The 18230-nt window shown below is 65.8% G+C and overlaps 1 protein-coding gene across 1 annotated transcript; it reads right to left on the reverse strand.

The window, feature by feature from the left end:
- Positions 1 to 732: 732 nt before the first annotated feature.
- On the reverse strand, positions 733 to 15238 carry ARRB1 (arrestin beta 1). The gene is given in 24 exon segments (XM_086615394.1): positions 733 to 844; positions 1714 to 1765; positions 1880 to 1962; positions 2368 to 2379; positions 2624 to 2677; positions 2679 to 2705; positions 2881 to 2906; positions 2908 to 2934; positions 2936 to 3020; positions 3881 to 3948; positions 3950 to 3960; positions 4051 to 4105; positions 4107 to 4137; positions 4229 to 4356; positions 4358 to 4370; positions 5260 to 5326; positions 5425 to 5491; positions 5770 to 5813; positions 5816 to 5967; positions 7400 to 7442; positions 8228 to 8242; positions 8245 to 8287; positions 8717 to 8750; positions 15219 to 15238. Coding segments are annotated over 24 exon segments (1269 nt in total).
- Between the last annotated feature and the right edge of the window lie 2992 nt (positions 15239 to 18230).

Here is an 18230-nt window from a genome sequence, read left to right on the forward strand (position 1 = left end):
CGGCAAATCCCAGCTCCGACCTCGCTTCCCCCAGGGAGGCTCCATCGATGGAAAAAAATCCACGCAGCGGAAGAATAAACCCCCAGGCTCGGCCGCTTTAGGGGTACAAGCATGGCAGGGGGGGTGGGGAGCCCACCCATCCCACTGGCTCCAAACCCTGGTGCCAGGGAGCCGGAGGGCTCAGGGCTCGGGCAGGGTCCGTGGGGGAATGCCAAGCTCGTGCATCCCGGCGAGGGAACGCATGCAGCAGGGCCGGATGGGGCTTGGGGGGGGGGGGTGACACAGGAACCCCTTTCCCATGAGCAAGCTGCCTAGAAAAGACCCCCCCACCTCACCCCCTCCCCATTCTGCTGCACCCCCCCCACTCCCGTAGCAAACTGGTGGTTGAGACCGGATTTGTATAAAACACGTAAAGAGGCGGCTCATCGGAAAGGGCTCCGAGCGCGGGGCTCGATTTGGGAAGGGAGGGGGGGGGTGTTAAGGTGAGGGGTGCTGCTACCCCCATAACCCCCCCCCCAAATCCAGCATCTCCCCCCCCCCCAGCCGTGGCCTCGGCGTGGGAAACAGCAGCTGGATGTCCGAGCGGCACCGCGGCACGATTGCCGGCAGCCGCTCCGGTACAGGTAGAAAACCAAACGAATCGTTTTACAATAAGAGAAGAAGCCTCATGAACGGGGGTACTCCGGCGAGCTGGGGCGGGGGGGGGTGCCGGGGGGGCCGGGGGGGGCTCGCTTATCTGTCGTTGAGCTGCGGGGAGTTTGTCCGCTCCTCCTCATCCTCCTTGTCGTCCTTCATGCCTTTGAGTCGCTGGCGGGCGAAGTCTTCGAAGACGATGTCGTCGTCGCTGGCGGAGACACGGGACCTGCCTCGCCACCACGGCTTTGCCCCCCCCCCCCCCCTCCCAAATCCCCTCCTTGGCCCCCCCCCCCCCAACCCCTAAAACCCCTCTTCCTCGTGAGGATGAGGATGCTCCTGTCTCCCAGCTCTTAAAACCCCGTCCCGCAGCAAACAGCCCTGGGGTTCTGAAGCTGTGCCAATGCTCGCCCTCTGTGCCCCCCCCACCCCCAAAAAAATGCCTCGGTGGGTGAGCTGAGCACCCCAGGGGTCTCGCCAACACTTGCCCTCTGTGCCCCCCCCCCCCCCAAAAACAGCTCTATGGGCGACCTGAGCACCCCAGGTGGTCTCGCCAACACTTGCCCTCTTGTGCCCCCCCCCCCCAAACCAGCTCTATGGGCGACCTGAGCACCCCATGGGGTCTCGCCAACAACTTGCCCTCTGTGCCCACCCCCCCCCAAAAACGGCTCTATTGCTGAGCTGAGCACCCCGTGTGTGCCCGCACGGCCCACAGCCCCGCAGCGAGCGGCTGGGTTGGCAAAGCGCAAAAAAGCTGAAAAAAAAAAAAAAAAACCCCAAAACCAGCCCAAAACCTTCCCCGAACCCACTTATTGCAGCACGAACGCGAGCCGGGGGTGAACCATCCCCCCCCCCCCCCAATCCCACCGGACCCACGATCCCGATCCCGGCGGGCGCTTTCTTACTGCGGTTTTCTCCTGGATTTTTTTTTTTTTTTGGGGAAAGCCATATGCGGGGAAAACGGCGAGGGGGGGGGCGAGCCGTGCGGCGGGGGGTGAGGCCAGCGAGAGCGGGTTAGGGGGTGCCATGCAACCGCCGCGAGCCCTCGCGTCCCGGGGGGGCAGGGGGGGGGTCTCTTACTTTGTGTCGAGCTCGATCAGGTTGGTATCTATGGGCGCTTCGTTCTCGCGGAACTGAGCAGAGGGAAGGGGGGGGGGTTGGCACGGCGTAAACCGCGGCGGTCGCCCCCCGTCACCCCCCAAGCCGGGGGGGGGGGGCTGCCCCGCACCCGGTGCCAAGCGCTCACCGTCCCGGTGTGCCGGTTCCTCCTTGGGTTTGGGGTGCATCAAGGTGAAGGGCAGCTCCACCGCGACGTCGCTGCAAGAGGTGCCGTGGTCACGATGCCACGGCCACGATGCCAGGCTAATTTGGGGGGTGGGGGCAAAGCAGCACCCCATGGTTCAGCCGCCGGGGAGACCCCAAAGGTGGGCAAACCCCTTTATTATCCTCCCTGAGCCTCCTGAGCTTGACCCCCTGGTGGGATCAGCATCCCCAGGATGGGCAAGCGGGCATGGGTGGGCACCCGGAGCCGTGGGATGCCCGGGAGGGGGGCGATGGGAAGATGGAGACGGGAAAGCTGGAGATGCTCAGCCCCGAGGAGCCACCTCCGTGCTCCGCTCGCTGTCCCCGGCGGTGACACCAAGGACCAGCGCGGGGCCGGGGGGTGCGATGGGGGGGCTGCGGCGGCGATTCGGGGTGGGGGCAGCGGCGCGGGCATTACCTGGAGGCGGAGGGTCTCCCAGCAGGCTGGCACGGGTGGAAGGGAGACAGGGGTTAGTCACCCGCTCCCCAGGGACGACCAGCCCCCCCCAGCACCCCTGCTGCTGAGTCACCGGAGGGGTTTGGTCCCCAGAACGGGACGCACCTCGCCCAGAGCCATCCCACCGCCGGGCAACCACGCTGGAACCCATGGGGGCCTGTGCCAAGGCGGGATCCCGAGCCCAGAGGAGCAGAAGAAGATGGGGGGGATACATTGGTCCACAACACTCACCCTCCTCGGGACAACACCAGCTTCACCTTCACCTTGTAGGAGACGATGATGCCCGAATCTCCTTGTGGCTCCGTCTCTCAACCTGGTGGCAAGGGTCAGGTGTGGGATCACGCCAGGGGGACACCCATGGAGATCAGCCCCCCCGCCCTCCTGAAGGTCCCACTCAACGGGTCTCCTCCACCCCAAGCATCACCCCTGGAGCAGGAGGCGGAATGCCCACCAGGGCCTCGGTGCCCCCAAGCCCCCCAGGGTCTCACAGCGTGCTGGAGGCCAGGTTGGTGTCCCTCGTGCTTGAGCTTGCCGTCCAGTGCCCAGCCCCCGCTTCTCCCGGTTGTTGGCGAGGAAGGGGGTGAGGGTGTAGACTTTGCAGAACGTCGAGCTCGGGGCCACCATGTCACTGAGGACAATGGCCACCTTCAGCCACAGTCCTGTGCCAGGCCCATAGATTCCCCATCTCAACAAGCCACGCCCACCCTGGACATCGCCATCCCAGCATAGGGAACATCTCCAGCCCAGCCCCAACCTGGTGGACATCTCCATCCAACTCCAGACCTAGCCCAGACCATCTCTAGCCAAGATATCTCCAGCCCAGACATCTCCATCCCAGCCTCAACCTTCCAGCCTCAACCTGGTGGACATCTCCATCCCAACTCCAGGACCTAGCCCAGACATCTCTAGCCAAGACATCTCCAGCCCAGACATCTCCATCCCAGCCTCAACCTCCAAGCCCCAACCTGGTGAGCATCTCCATCTCACAGCTCCATACGCCAGCCCAGACATCTCCATCCCAGTCTTAACCTGGTGGACATCTCCATTCCAGCCCCAACCTAGTGGTACATCTCCATCCCAACTCCAGACCCAGCCCAGACATCTCCATCCCAGTCTTAACCTGGTGGACATCTCCATTCCAGCCCCAACCTGGTGGACATCTCCATCCCAACTCCAGACCCAGCCCAGACATCTCCATCCCAGTCTTAACCTGGTGTACATCTCCATTCCAGCCCCAACCTGGTGGACATCTCCATCCCAACTCCAGATCCAGTGCCCCAGACATCTCGGTCCCTGCCTCAGCCTGGAGCTCATCTCTGTCCAGGGGGACTCAGAAGGTGACATCCCCCAGGTGGCCACACAAAAAGGGTCTCCATCTCCCCGCTCCTCCCACAGGATCTGCTCGTTGAACACCACAACCCCCCACTGCTCCGAAGGTGCTGCACGGGGGCAGGAGTCCTCCGAGGCTCCTCCGAGGGTCCCCGGCACTCACTCGGCGGTCACTCCACGGCCACCGGGCACTTGTACCTGGGCGTGTTGAAGAGGCAGATGTCGGACGTACTGGCGCACTGGGACGAGAGATGGAGAGGTGGGGTGGGGGAGGGGCCCCCGCTGGGCCGGGGCGGGTCAGCCGGTGGCGGTGACGCCGTGGTCCTAACCTGAGATTTTGATCTTCTTCACCGTCTGTGTTGATGTGTTGTTGGTGACGTGGACGAGTGACGCTGATGGGCTCTCCGTGGAGTAGACCCCTGCAGGAAACGAGGAAGGGGGGACGGTGAGGTCCCTGGTCTCGCCCGGGGGGGCGACCATGGGTTGTCCCTCCCCAGTCCCTCGCCCACCTCCTTGTCCAGGGACGCCTCCAGGTGCAGCGGTTTGTCCGACATGAAGGAACTGCACGGGTGGGTCTCGGCCATGGGCTGGGGGCCGGGTCGCTCTGGCGCATACTGGACCTTACGGATCACCAGGGCGCACCGAGTTCCTGGGGTAGACGGGGGCGAGGAGGAGCACCCAGGCGTCCACCTGCCTGGGGCCTCCTTCTTGGCCCGTTTTGGGTCAAATCCCTCTTTCTTCTGGTCTGCTGGGTCAGGAGAAGGATGGCGTGGGAGGTCCCAGCTGGATGCCCAGTTTGCCTGGGCTGCAAGGGGGCACCCCACGGCCGCGCCAGGCAGGGTTGGATGTCTCCATCCCAACTCCTAGATAATTCTCACATCGCTACCCTGGAAGGCATCTTCATCCCAGCTCCATTCAGGAGCACCTCCATCCTGAAGAGCATCTCCATCGCAGCCCCAGCTGGGAGGACATCTCTGTTCCAGCCCCAGCCCCAGCCTGGAGAACATCTTTGTCCCAAGCCTAGCCTGGAGGACATCTCCAACCTGGCCCCAGCCTAGAGGACATTCCCCATCCCAGCTCCAGCCAGCAAGACATCTCCATCCCAGCCCCAACCTAGAGAACATCTACATCCCACATCCAGCCCGGAGGACACCTCCAGGACCAGCCCAGGGAACATCTCTGTCCCAGCCCCAGTCTAGAGGACATCACTGTCCAAAGCCCAGCCTGGAGAAAATCTCCATCCCAGCCTCAACCTCGAGGAATCTCCATCCAGCCCATCCTGGTGGACATCTCCATCCCAGCACCATCCTGGTGGACATCTCCATCCCAGCTCCAGCCCCAGCCTAACATCTCTGTCCCAACCCTATCGTGGAGGACATCTCCAATCCAGCCCCATCTTGGAGAACATCACCACCCCATCCATCTCACCCACCGTGGGTAGCAAACCAGGGTGCCCCTTTCCCACCGCTGGGCTGCAGCCCCTGCCAGCACCCCGAGGCTGCTGCTCCACCCGGGCTGGATGGATCCTCTCCGCTCACCTCTTGTGGATTTTCTCCTCCAGGTTCTCCGCGCAGAAAGCTTTGACCTCGTAGTCCACACGCAGGCCTGGAAACACGGAGAGGGCGGAGAAGGAGGCAGAGAAACTCCTTGGCACCCCCCAAAAGGGTGACCCCAACCAAGGGCGGGCACAAGGACGGGCGGACCTCACCTTCTTCCCGTGTCCTCCGGGCCCGGCTGCAGCGTGACGGAGCAAGGCAGGTTGGGGGGGATCTGAGGAGGAAAGGGGGGTCCAGGAGCGGGGCGGGGCCAGGACCCCATCCCGCAGCCACCTTTCGTCCGGAGACCCGCGGCATCACCCGCTCGGTCCTCTCCCGCTTCCTTCCCACTCCGTGCCCGCCCTCGGACCAAACCGAAGGGTTGTACCAAATCCATGATTTGGGTTTTTTCATTGATCTGGAGGACTTGGAGGAGTTCAGATGTTCGGGGGGGGTCAGGGCTGTTTGGGATGTCCCCACAGGGGGTCACCACCCAGTGTGGTGCCACCCTACCTCGAAGGTGAAGGGGTAGGCGTGCTCGCCCAGCTTCTTGATGAGCGCTCCTGCAGCCGCGTCAGCGGCTTCTTCTCCTCCGGGAGCGGGGGGAAGGCCTGGGCATTGGCCACGAAGAGGTCCTTGCGGAAGGTCAGCCCCAGCACGTCCAGGTCCTCGCGGCCGTAGCGGAAGGCGCAGGTCAACGTCACGAAGACTGGGGAGGGTGAGGAGGGGTGGAGGTCGGTGGCGGGGTGGGACCATGGCGTGGTGGCATCATGGCATGGTTGCATTATGGCATGGGGTTATCATGGTGTGGTGGGATATCATGGTGTGGTGGCACCATGGTATGATGGTATCATGGCATGGTGGCATCATGGTATGATGGTACCATGGTATGATGGTACCATGGTATAGTGGCATCATCGTGTGGTGGTATCATGACATGGTGGTATCATGGCATGGTGGCATCATGGTGTGGTGGTATCATGGTATGATGGTACCATGGTATAGTGGCATCATGGTGTGGTGGCACCACAGTACTATGGTATCATGGCGTGGTGGCATCATGGTATGATGGTACCATGGTGTAGTGGCATCATGGTGTGGTGGTATCATGACATGGTGTTATCATGGCATGGTGGCATCATGGTTGGTGGTATCATGGTATGATGGTATCATGGTACAGTGGCATCATGGTGCGGTGGCACCACAGTACAATGGTATCATGGCGTGGTGGCATCATGGTATGATGGTACCATGGTATAGTGGCATCATGGTGTGGTGGCACCATGGTACGATGATATCATGAGGTGGTGGCATCATGGTATGATGGTACCATGGGTGTAGGCATCATGGTGTGGTGGCACCATGGTATGATGATATCATGGTGTGGTGGCATCATGGTATGATGGTACCATGGTGTAGTGGCATCATGGTGTGGTGGCACCATGGTACGACGGTATCATGGCGTGGTGGCATCATGGTGTCATGGTATCATGGCATGGTGGTATCATGGTGTGGCAGCATGACGGTGTGATGACATCTTGGCATGGTGACATCAAGGCATGGCGACATCATGGCATGGGGGTATCACACCAAAGTGGCGTCATGGTGGTGGTATCATGGCGTGGTGAATCGTGGCATGGTGGTATCATGGTGTGGTAGTACCATGGTGTGGTGGCATCCTGGCATGGTGGCATCATGGTGTGGCGGTATCATGGCAGTGTTCAAGGCCAGGTTGGAGCAACCTGGTGTAGTGGAAGGTGTCCCTGCCCATGGCAGGGGGTTGGAACTGGATGATCTTTGAGGTCCCTTCCAACCTGAACCATTCTGTGACTCCGTGATACGGTGTGGTGGCATCCTGGCATGGTTGTATCATGGAGTGGTGGCATCATGGCGTGGTGGCACCATGGTGTGGTGACACCATGGCTCATCCAGTCCCACCAGCACCAGGAAGCACCGGTGGCTCCCAGGAGGTGCCACGATGGGGAGATGGTGCCACAGACCAGCCAGACGCACCTCAGGGCACCCACTGCAGGACCCCCACCCGGGGGGGCTGCAAAACGTCACCCGAGGGCCCAGAGCCGCCCCCCGCGGTGGTGCCACCCCTGCAGCCCCTGGCACGAGGACCCCCGGCCGTGCCCGTACCTTTCTCTCCTTCAGGTACTCGGGGTCCACCAGCACCACGCCGTCTGCAGGGGGACACGGCCACGTCAGGGACCCCCGGGGGGACACCCAGGTGGGGATGGGGGGGGGACACAGTAGGGTGGGAAGAGGACACTGGGACACGCCGGGACCAGACCACCGAGGGGGCTGGGGGGGTCCTGGAGGGTTGGGGGGGGGACTCAGGTGGGTTTTGGGGGCTCGAGGGGGTAGGAAGGGAATTTGGGGGCATCTCCAAGGTTTTTGAGGGGTCTCCATGGATTTGGGGAGGCTCAGGTGGGTTTGGGGAGGTCTCGAGGGATTTGGGGGGGTTCAGGTGGGTTTGGGGGGGGTCTCGAGGGTTTGGGGGAGGCTCAGGTGGGTTTGGAGGGAGTCGCCACGGATTTCAGGGTCTCAGGTGGGTTTGGGGGCACTCCAGAGGGTGGGGAGGGCATCTGGGGGGGTGTCTCCAAGGTTTGGGGGGGTCTACAGGGATTTGGGGGGTCTCCAGGGATTTGGGGGGTCAGATAGGTCCAGCTCCGTATTTCAGCATTTCTTTGACATTTCTGCCTGTTTTGGCATCAATTTTGGGGTAAACCCGGGGCTGGGGGGGGGGCCGAGGGGGGGTCGTTCCCCCATGGCACTTGCGGGTGCCCTAATCAACCAAAATTGGTAATTCCCCAAAATCGGGCTGGGTTCCCACCGCCCCGGCACGGGGGGGCTTCTCCAGCGGATGGGGCGGGTGGGGGGGTCCCCGCTCCCAAAAACCTCCCGTCCCACTCACGGAGGCTCAAGCATCCCCCCGTGTGCCCCCCCCGTGTGCCCCCCCACGTACCCACGGGGTCCACGCGTCGATGTGATCCACGAAATCCCTCTTCCCCAGGTAGACAGTGAGCTGCGGGGGGGGCACACGGGGGGGTCAGGGCCACCCGGAGCACGTCACGCGCCGGCACCCCACGGGCTCGTCCCCGGGGGTCTCGGCGGTGGGGCAGGGCCGAGCCCCACAGCATCGCCTGATGGGGAAACTGAGGCACGGAGCATAATGGCGTCACGCGGGGTCATCGCTGGGGGGGGGGGGGTGTGCAGGGGGGACAGCGGGGCACAGCAGTGCCAGTGTCGGTGCTGGCACACGCTGCTCCCCCCAGCTCCCCCTTTAACCCACTGTGCCTCAGTTTCCCCTCCTGCCGGCACGGCAGGATGCTCAAGCAGCTTGCATGGCATTTTTGGGGTTGGGTACGTGCCCGTGCCCCTCTCCCGCTGTGCCGCAGGATTTGGGGTGCGGGTGGAGGAGGGGGGTCACCCCGGGAAGCCCCAGCCCCCCCGCTTACCTTCCCGTTGGGACTGCCTTCTTAAACACCCTGGAAAAGAGCAAAAGGGGGAGGGGGGGTGTTAGTGCTGGGGCAGGGGGCACCCATGGGTGCTGCAGGACGCGCTGGCGCCACGCCAGGGTGGCACTGGTGATGGAATTCGACCCCGTACGGCACAAGACCCCCCCCTCCACGCCCCCCAGCCCCATACAGCGGCACGGGCTGCTGGCGGGACCTGACCCTATGTGCCATAAAGCAGCAGCCGGCCCCGGCCCCAGCCCTGTGCCTCAGTTTACCAGCTGCGTTGTGCAAGATGCCACGCAAGGTGCCATGCAAAGGCCCTGCCGTGCAAGGTGCCATGCAAAGGCCCTGCTGTGCAAGGTGCCGTGCAAGGTGCCATGCAAAGGCCCTGCTGTACAAGGTGCCGTGCAAGGTGCCATGCAAGGTGCCATGCAAAGGCCCTGCTGTGCAAGGTGCTGTACAAGATGCCACGCAAGGTGCCGTGCAAAGGCCCTGCTGTGCAAGGGCCGTGCAAGGTGCCATGCAAAGGCCCTGCCGTGCAAGGTGCCATGCAAGGTGCCATGCAAAGGCCTGCTGTGCAAGGTGCTGCACAAGGTGCCCTGCAAGGTGCCATGCAAAGGCCCTGCTGTGCCAGGTGCCGTGCAAGGTGCCATGCAAAGGCCCTGCCGTGCAAGGTGCCATGCAAGGTGCCATGCAAAGGCCCTGCTGTGCAAGGTGCCGTGCAAGGTGCCATGCAAGGTGCCATGCAAAGGCCCTGCTGTGCAAGGTGCCGTGCAAGGTGCCATGCAAGGTGCCATGCAAAGGCCCTGCTGTGCAAGGTGCAGTGCAAGGTGCCATGCAAGGTGCCATGCAAAGGCCCTGCTGTGCAAGGTGCTGTGCAAGGTGCCATGCAAATGCCCTGCTGTGCAGAACCAGCCTTTCTGCAAGCCGGGCCGAGGCGCAGCCCCCCCGCCCGCTGCCGGCACCCCGGCACGTGGAGCTGCTCAGCCCACCCTGCGGCCGGCCGGCGCGTGGGGAAGGCGCCCAGATACCACCGTGACGGGCAGCACCCCCAGGTTGCCCAGCTGCACCCAGCACCAGCTGCCCCCCTCGCTCCCCCAAAATCCTTCTGCAAGACCCCACAGGGGGAAGAACGTGGGTCCAACCGCCACCGCCGTGTTCCAAGCGCCCGATTCCGGAGCCTGTTGGGATCCTGCCCTGGCACGATGCCACCTGTAATGGGTTCTCCTCGCCTAATCCCTCCTCGCCCCTTCCAATTCCATTAAAACCATCCGAAGATTAGCGACGGCTGCTCGGGCTGGGAAAAACAATTCCCCGGGGCGGGCATTCGGCTTTTGCTGAAATACTGGGGGCTCCTCCGGGCACTGCCGGGACGGACCCTCCCGCCAGACCCCACCTGTGCCAGGGTGCCCGGCGCCCAGAGCCCGGGTGCTGGGGTGACCCCCACCCCTGTGCCCATGTGCCAGGGGGACACACAGAGCACCCAGCTGGTGCAAAACCCCCGGCATCCCCCGCTCCAGAGCAGGAGGATGCTCTTATGCGGCGCATTGACCTCCCTCACCTTGTCGTGCCTCAGTTTCCCCACGTCCTCTGCCCTCACACCTCTGCAGAAGGAGTGGGGAGTTCCGGCCCGGGGACACCGGGCATGGAAAACTGATGAGCAGAGGATGTCGGGCCCCCCTCGTGCCAACGGGGCAGCTTAGCCCCTGCACAGGGTGTCGGGCGGCAGCATGAGCGTCCCGCATGTCTGCGTCCCAATGGCCCTGCATCCCTCTGTCCCTGTGTCCCCACATTCCCGCATCTTCGTGTCTCTGCACCCCGTCCCTGTGTCCCCACATCAGCATCCCTGTGTCCCCACATCTCTGCCTGCATCCCGCGTCCCTGCATCCTCGTATCCCTGTGTCCCATCTCTGTGTCATGTCCCTGCATCCTTGTGTTCTGTGTCCCACATCCCTGCATCCCTACATCTCTGCATCCACGGCCCTGCATCCTTGTGTCCCAGTGTCTCCACATGCTGGTATCCCTGTATCCCCGTGTCCCTACGTCCCCACATCCCTGCACCCCTGTGTCCCTGCATCCCTGTGTCCCATGTCCCCAAATCCCTGCATCCCCATGTCCCTGCATCCCTATACCCCACATCCCTGCACCCCTGTGTTCTGCATCCCTGTGTCCCCAAATCTCTGCACCCATGTCCCTGCATTCCTGTGTCCCTGTCCCCCCACACCCCGAGAGCCGTGGGGCTCAGCGCCGCCGGACCGAGCTCTGCCCGGAGACAGCAGCAGGATCCGGCACGGCTGCCCCCGGGACAGGTGGGGTTGGGGGGGTGGGCCGGGGGGGTCTCCAGAGACGGGAGAGCTTTTCCAGAGGCGGGATGTTCGGCACGAGGGTTTGCCAACACCACGGTCCCCAGCGTTTAATTAACGGGGGGGGTCTGGGTAATTAATGAGGGTGGGGAGCACCCTCCACCACCCAGCCCCCCGCTATGGGTGCGGGAGCCCCCCAGCCCCCGCCTGGGTCCCCCCAAGCAAGACCCCCACGGGTGCACATCCCACTGGGTGGCTCCCTCCGAAAGCACCCGGGGGGTGAGGACACAGGGCCACGGTGCCCTCTTGCCCTCCAGCAGCCGCTTGATGCCCCGGGCAGGGCGGGGGGGAAGGGTGGGGGGGTCACCCTGGCCCATCTGCCGGCTCGATCCGGAGGGAGGGAAGGAGGAAGTGCGGAGCCTTCCCTCCCCCCCAGCCCTTCCTGGTGTCGAAACGCCGGAGACACGAGGCAGGAAGCCGCCGCCGTCGCTGCCCCTTGGTGATTTCCAAGCCCGGGGGGCCCCACACCACGGGCCTGGCAGCGCGGGTGCCCGCGGAGCGCTCCGGCACGGTGCCGCAAAGCCGGATCCCGCTCTCCTGCCTGCCTTCCCCCTTCCCTCGCCATTGGGCGGCACCTTAATGAGCTCGTTAGGCACCGGCCGGGCCTAACGATCCTTGCCCTGGGTGGCTGCTCATTGAGCCGGGGGCCGGTTGATCTGCGCGGGGCAGATTTACGCGGATTCGATCCGGAGCGCGGCGACGGCATCGCCCATCGATCCGCCTTTGAACTCGGGGCTCTCCCACTGCCGGGGCCGGATCTCATTAGCCAGCGCCTCGTCGGAAAGGACCTCCGGGGATAACGGGAGCCGCCGGCAACCACATCACACGCTCCGGCGTAACCCCGCGGCGGCAGCCGGTGGCTCGGTGCCAGCCGTGCCAGGATGAGGCCGGAGCACCGCGCCGGCCCATCCCGAAGGGAGAGCATCGCGCGGAGCGAACGCCGCTGCCCGCGGCCCCCGCCGAGCCCTGGCCGCATCCGTGCCCTGCCAGGCGCGGCGGCATCCCCCCGGCCGCGGCGGAGCTTCGCCAGCTTCCTTGGCAAGGCAACGCCTTGGCCGGGGGATCCGGGATGTGTCTGGATCCTGCTGTTATTACCAAGAGTTTGTTCTCCAAACAACATCCAGGAAGCAGGAGTCTCCCCTCCCGGGCCACCTTCCAAGGGTTCCTTCTCTTCCCGCGGATCCTACGGCTTCGCGTCCGGCCCGGCGTGGTTTGATGCCACGGCGCGGGCAGGATGGGACCGGGGTTGGCCGGTGCCAACCACAGTGGGCTCTGCTGTGCCAGGACCACCACGGCGTGTCCTCAGCTCCAACTCCGGCTTTGTCTCCGCCAACTGCTGGGAAACCACCCTCGCCACCGGCTCAACCCACGGGCCACCGGCCGAGCGGGCCACTGGCCCACGGAGGCCAGCGGGTGCCCACTTGGCTGGGTGCTGGGTGGGGGAGAGCCGGGGTTTGGAGAAGCCGCAAATAATCAGGCGACGCGTTCGGTGGCAACCGGATCCCCAAAAGCCACAAACTCGCCCGTTTACCCCACCGCGCCGCTTCCTCCGGCTTTTCCCACCACAGGGCTTCGGCAGGAGGCCGGGAACGGGGGCACGATGACGGTGCCCGGAGCTGAGCCCCCCCGACCCCCTGCCAAACCAGGGGCTCATCCGCACCCCGGATGCCATCCCTGCCCTGCACGGAGCATCCCGGGAACAGGGTGACTCCAAATCTGGTGGCACCAAGGCCGGCAGGTGACAGACGTGGAGCGGTGACCCCCAGGAAAAGTGGGGGGTCCCCGCGCTGGCACCGGAGGAACCACCAGAAACGACACTTTTGGGGTATCCGACGGTAAAGCAGCTCCCGCAGCCGAACCCCCCCCGGCAGCTTTGGCACGAATCCGAGCGGATTTGGGGTCAGAGCTTCGAAACGGAGATGGGGGGGGGGGGGGTGGATTTATCAGCCTAATTCCCCCCCCCCCCCCCGCCCCGACTGCGTGGGCAGGAGCTCAGCTCACGCCTCTGCCACTGCTGCCAGCCCCCGGCACCACCGCTCGCCCGTGCTCCCCCCAAAAACCTCCTGGGACCCAACCGGCTGCATCCCGGGGATGGCACCCAGGAGGAGGGAACCCAACGGGTGCTCCAGCCCCGCTGCTCCAAAAGCAGGGGGGTCCGTCCCCCCCCCCCCAACTCCAGCCCCTTGACTCTGGGGGTGCAACACGCCGGTTCTTGGGAATTAGGGATGCTGAGCCGGGGGACGAGGATGCCGATGGCCGTGGCACCAGCACCCGGGCAGCTCGTCCGGCACTAACAGCCCCCCTCAATACTGGGGGTCAAGAGAGCCCCCAAATCCCATCCTGCCACCCCGAAACGCTGCAGTGTTTCTAGAAGGTTCTGCCAAAGCCGGGCCGGACCCCTCGTCCTCCTCTCCTGCCACGGGGCACGGCGGTGGCATCGGCTGCACTGCATCCCTCCAGCCCCGCCGCCCCGGTGCCAGGGTGGGGATCTCAGGGTGGGTAATGCCACCCCCTCCACCAGTCCGCTGGTGTTTTGGGGGCCCCGAAGTCCCCGGCCCTAAATAGTTAATGATGGGGAGACCCAGGGGGAGGGGGGGTGACGGCAGCGCCGAGCCACGGCGTTAACCCCTCGGCCACCCCGCCGCGACAGCCAGAGCTGGCCGGGGTCACCGGAGACACCCCCGGACCCTGCGGGAGTCCCCGGCTTTCCCGTGGGGTCCCGAAATCCCAACGGCCCTTTCCGGGGCGGGCCGGGCGTTTGCCGCAATCCACAGCCGGGGAAATGTGGGTGGTCCCGCGGGCACAGGGGGTGCCCCCCAGGGATGACACCCACCGCGGCAGCTCCCCCAGGACCGAGGCGTCGAGTGGCATCATGGTCCCAGCGCCTCCCTGGCACGTGCTCCGTAACACCCCCCAAATTGGGGGGGGGGGGGGGAACAGTGCCCGGCTTCCCGGGGGTCGCTCCAGGCTCCCACTGGGATCATGAGCAGGGAAGAACTGGGGTGAAACACACACCCCCCTCCCCCCCCCAAAATCAGACAGGGAGAGCAGTAACCCCTCCGAGCACCCACCGCAGACCCATAGCGGGGGTAAGGTGCAGGCAGGGGGGTGCGGGCAAGGGGGTGCGGGCAGGGCACAGAGGGGGTGCAGGCAGGGGGGGCAGGCAGGGGGTGAAGGCGGTGCAGGCAGGGCACAGACGGGGTGCAGGCAGCGGGGTGCAGGCAGGGCACCGAGGGGGTGCAGGCAGGGCACCGAGGGGGTGCAGGCAGGGGGTGAAGGCAGGGCACAGAGGCGGTACAGGCAAGGAGGGGTGCAGGCAAGGGGGGGTGCAGGCAAGGGGGGGGTGCAGGCAAGGGGGGGTGCAGGCAGGGTACAGAGGTGGTGCGGGCAGAGGGGTGCAGGCAGGGCACAGAGGGGGTGCAGGCAGAGGGGTGCAGGCAGGGGGTGAAGGCAGGGCACGCAGGGGGTGCAGGCAGGGGTTGCAGGCGGGGGGGTGCAGGTGGGGGGGTGCAGGCAGGGCACAGAGGCGATGCAGGCACGGGTTGCAGGCAGGGGGTGCAGGCAGGGGGGTGCAGGCAGGGGGGTGCAGGCAGGGGGGTGCAGGCAGGGCACAGAGGTGGTGCAGGCAGGGCACAGAAGGGGTGCAGGCAGGGCACAGAAGGGGTGCAGGTAGGGGGGTGCGGGCAGAGGGGTGCGGGGCAGAGGGGAGAGGGGGTGTGGGCAACGGGGGTGCAGGCAGGGGTGCAGACAGGCACAGAGGGGGTGCAGACAGGGCACAGAGGGGGTGGAGGCAGGGGGTGCAGGCGGGGGTAGACCCACTCCCTGAGCCTCCGGGTCCCCCCGTCCCCTGGACCCCACCGGTCCCCAAGCACCGGCCCCCACCCGGCTGCAGCCGCTGGCTCCCGCCTCGCCCCCCCCCGCAGCGAGGGACCCCAGTGGGGACCCAGGGGACCCCCCCCGGCCCCGACAGCGGTGCCCAGATGTTGGCGGCCGAGCCCGGCCCTTGGGGCCGGCGGGCAGCCGCGGAGGGCTCGGTGCGGGCAGCGGAGGCGCTCCGGGATCCAACCCCCCCCCACCCATCCCGGGGCCGTCACCCCGGGGTGCCCCGCTCCCCCCCCACCCCCCCGCCACTCACCGGGTGCCTTTGTCTCCCATGGCCCCGCCGATCCCCCGGGCAGCTCAACCGGGAAGCGCCGAGCGGGCTTGGAAAATTACTGGCTGGCTGGCGGCGGGGAGAGGCGGCGGCGGGGCGGGCGCTGGGCTCGGTACGGCCCGGAACGGCTCGGTGCGGCGGAGCCCTCGGTACGGCCCGGTGGGGCTCGGCCCGGCTCGGCTCGGCTCGGCCCGGCTCCGGTGCGGCCGCTGCCGAGCGCAGCCCCGCGGCGCCGCCGCTGCCGCTGCCGCCGCCTCCGCCCGCCCCCGAGCGGCGCGGCCCCGGGGCGGGGGCGGGGCACGCGCGGGGGGGGGGGGGGGGGGGGGGTGGAAGTGGGTTGAGGGGGGTGGAGGGGGGGGGTGCGCCCCGCCCTGCGCGCGCGCGGGGGGTGCGGGGGGGGGAGCACTCACCCCGCCCCCCCCCCCCCCGCCGGCTGTGGACGCGCACGGGGGGGGGGGGCGGGGGACACGGGCACGCGCGCTCACACCCGGGCACGCGCGCACACATCCACGCACAGACACACGTGCACATACGTGACACGCAGACGTGTGCGCGCACACGCGTGCACGCACGTAAGTGCACACACGTGCGCACGCACCCCGTGTGCGCACGCACCCTCGTGCACACACACCCTCGTGCACACCACACATGTGCACACACCCCATGTGCGCACACACCCATGTGCTCACACATCCTGTGCACACACCACCCCGTGCACACAGACCCCCCCATGTGCACACGCACACCCCCTGTGCACACACCACGTGCACACACGCTGCACACACCCCGTGTGCACACACCCCCACGTGCACACACACACTATGTGCACACACACCATGTGCACACCATACCCCTGTGCACACACACCCCATGTGCACACACACCCCCATGTGCACACACACCCTCGTGCACACACACACGTGCACACACGTGCACACACACCCCATGTGCGCATACACCCTCGTGAACACACACCCTCGTGCACACACCTCGTGCACACACACCCCGTGTGCACACACACCCCACGTGCACACACACCCCATGTGCACACACCCCCATGTGCCCACACTGTGCACACCTCCACGTGCACACACCCTCGTGCACACACCCCCTGTGCACCACACACACGTGCACACACCCCATGTGCACACACGCCTGTGTGCACACACACCCTCGTGCACACACACACGTGCACACGCACGTGCACACACACCCCATGTGCGCATACACCCCTGTGCGCACACACACCCCCATGTGCACACATACCATGTGCACACATACCCCTTGTGCCACACACACCCCTCATGTGTACACAGACCCCACGTGCACACACACACCTGCACACCCACACGTGCACACACCCCATGTGCACACACACACGTGCACACACCCCTGAGCACACACACCCATGCGCACACATACCCCTTGTGCGCACACACACCCATGTGCACACACCCACCCCCCATGTGCACACACGCCTGCGTGCACACACACCCATGCACACACACCCCATGTGCACACACACACCCCCATGTGCACACACCCCCCCATGTGCCACACGCCTGCGTGCACACCACCCATGTGCACACACACCCCATGTGCACACACCCCCCCCGTGCACACAGACCCCCCCATGTGCACACGCACACCCCCATGTGCACACGCACAGCCCCACCCAACCCCCCCCGCGCACACCCCCCGTGCTCACCCTCGTGCCCACTCACACCCCCCTTGCAACTCACCCCCCCCCGCCGGCTTTGGGGCGGGTCCCGGCGGGCTGCAGGGGGCCGGCAGGGGGCGCGCTGGTCCAGGGTGCCACCGGGGGGGGGGGGGGCACAAGGGGGCTGTCACCCCACCGCGGTGGACCCGCCTGCCCGGCTGGGCACGGGGCGGGGGCACGGGGCGGGGACAGGGGGACAGGGGGACATAGGGGACACCGGGAACGGGGACTAGGATGTAGGGACATGTGGACACGGGACATCTGGACATGAGGACACGGGACAGGAGGACATAGGACATGGGGACACGGGGACCGGGACATGGGACATGGGGACAGGGGGATGTGGGACACGGGACATGTGGACACGGTGACATGTGGACATGGGGACATGTGGACATGAGGACACGGGGACAGGAGGACATAGGGACATGGGGAAACGGTGACATGGGGACGGGGATGTGGAGACACGGGGACATGTGGACACAGGTATAGGGTACGTGGGGACATTGGGACATGGGGACATGTGGACACGGGGACATGTGGACAGACCGGGGACGGGGGACATTGTAACATGGGACATGTTGGACACGGGGACATGTGGACATGAGGACACGGGACAGGGGACATTGGAACATGGGACATGTGGACACGGGGACATGTGGACATGGAGACATGTGGACATGAGGAGACGGGACAGGAGGACATAGAGACATGGGGACATGTGACACGGACATGGGGACATAGGCAAGGGGACGTAAGGACATGGGCACGGGACAACGGGGACGTGGACACAAAGATGTGGACACAGGTATAGGAGGACACAGGGACATGGGACACAGGGACAAGGAGACACAGGGATTTGGGGCCGTGGGCCACGCAGACATGCAACACAGGGATGCGGGACACGGGGCTGCGGGGACGGGGGCACCCGGGGACGCCCCCCCTGCCCGGCCCTTGCCTGCTGCCCCCCCCCTCCCCGCCGGGCAGGCCAGGGGACACGCCCATTTCCCGCCCTCCTCCAATGAACTTCAGCCTTGTTTGCGGGCAGCCCCGCCCCTCCCCTTCTGATTGGCCGCTTCCGCCCGTTCGCCCGCCTCCTGCCACAGAGCAGCCAATCAGAGCCGCGGTGGGAGGGGACCCGCTCTGTGCCCACGGGCACCCCCGGACACACCCCGCACCCCCCGCCGCAGGGGCGGGGGCGGCAGGGGCGGGAGGGGGCAGGGGGCAGGGGCAGGGGCAGGGGGCAGGGGCAGGGGCAGGGGCAGGGGCAGAGG

This window comes from Tauraco erythrolophus, chromosome 1, assembly GCF_009769465.1.
Source record: "Tauraco erythrolophus isolate bTauEry1 chromosome 1, bTauEry1.pri, whole genome shotgun sequence".
NCBI classification, from domain to species: Eukaryota; Metazoa; Chordata; class Aves; order Musophagiformes; family Musophagidae; genus Tauraco; species Tauraco erythrolophus.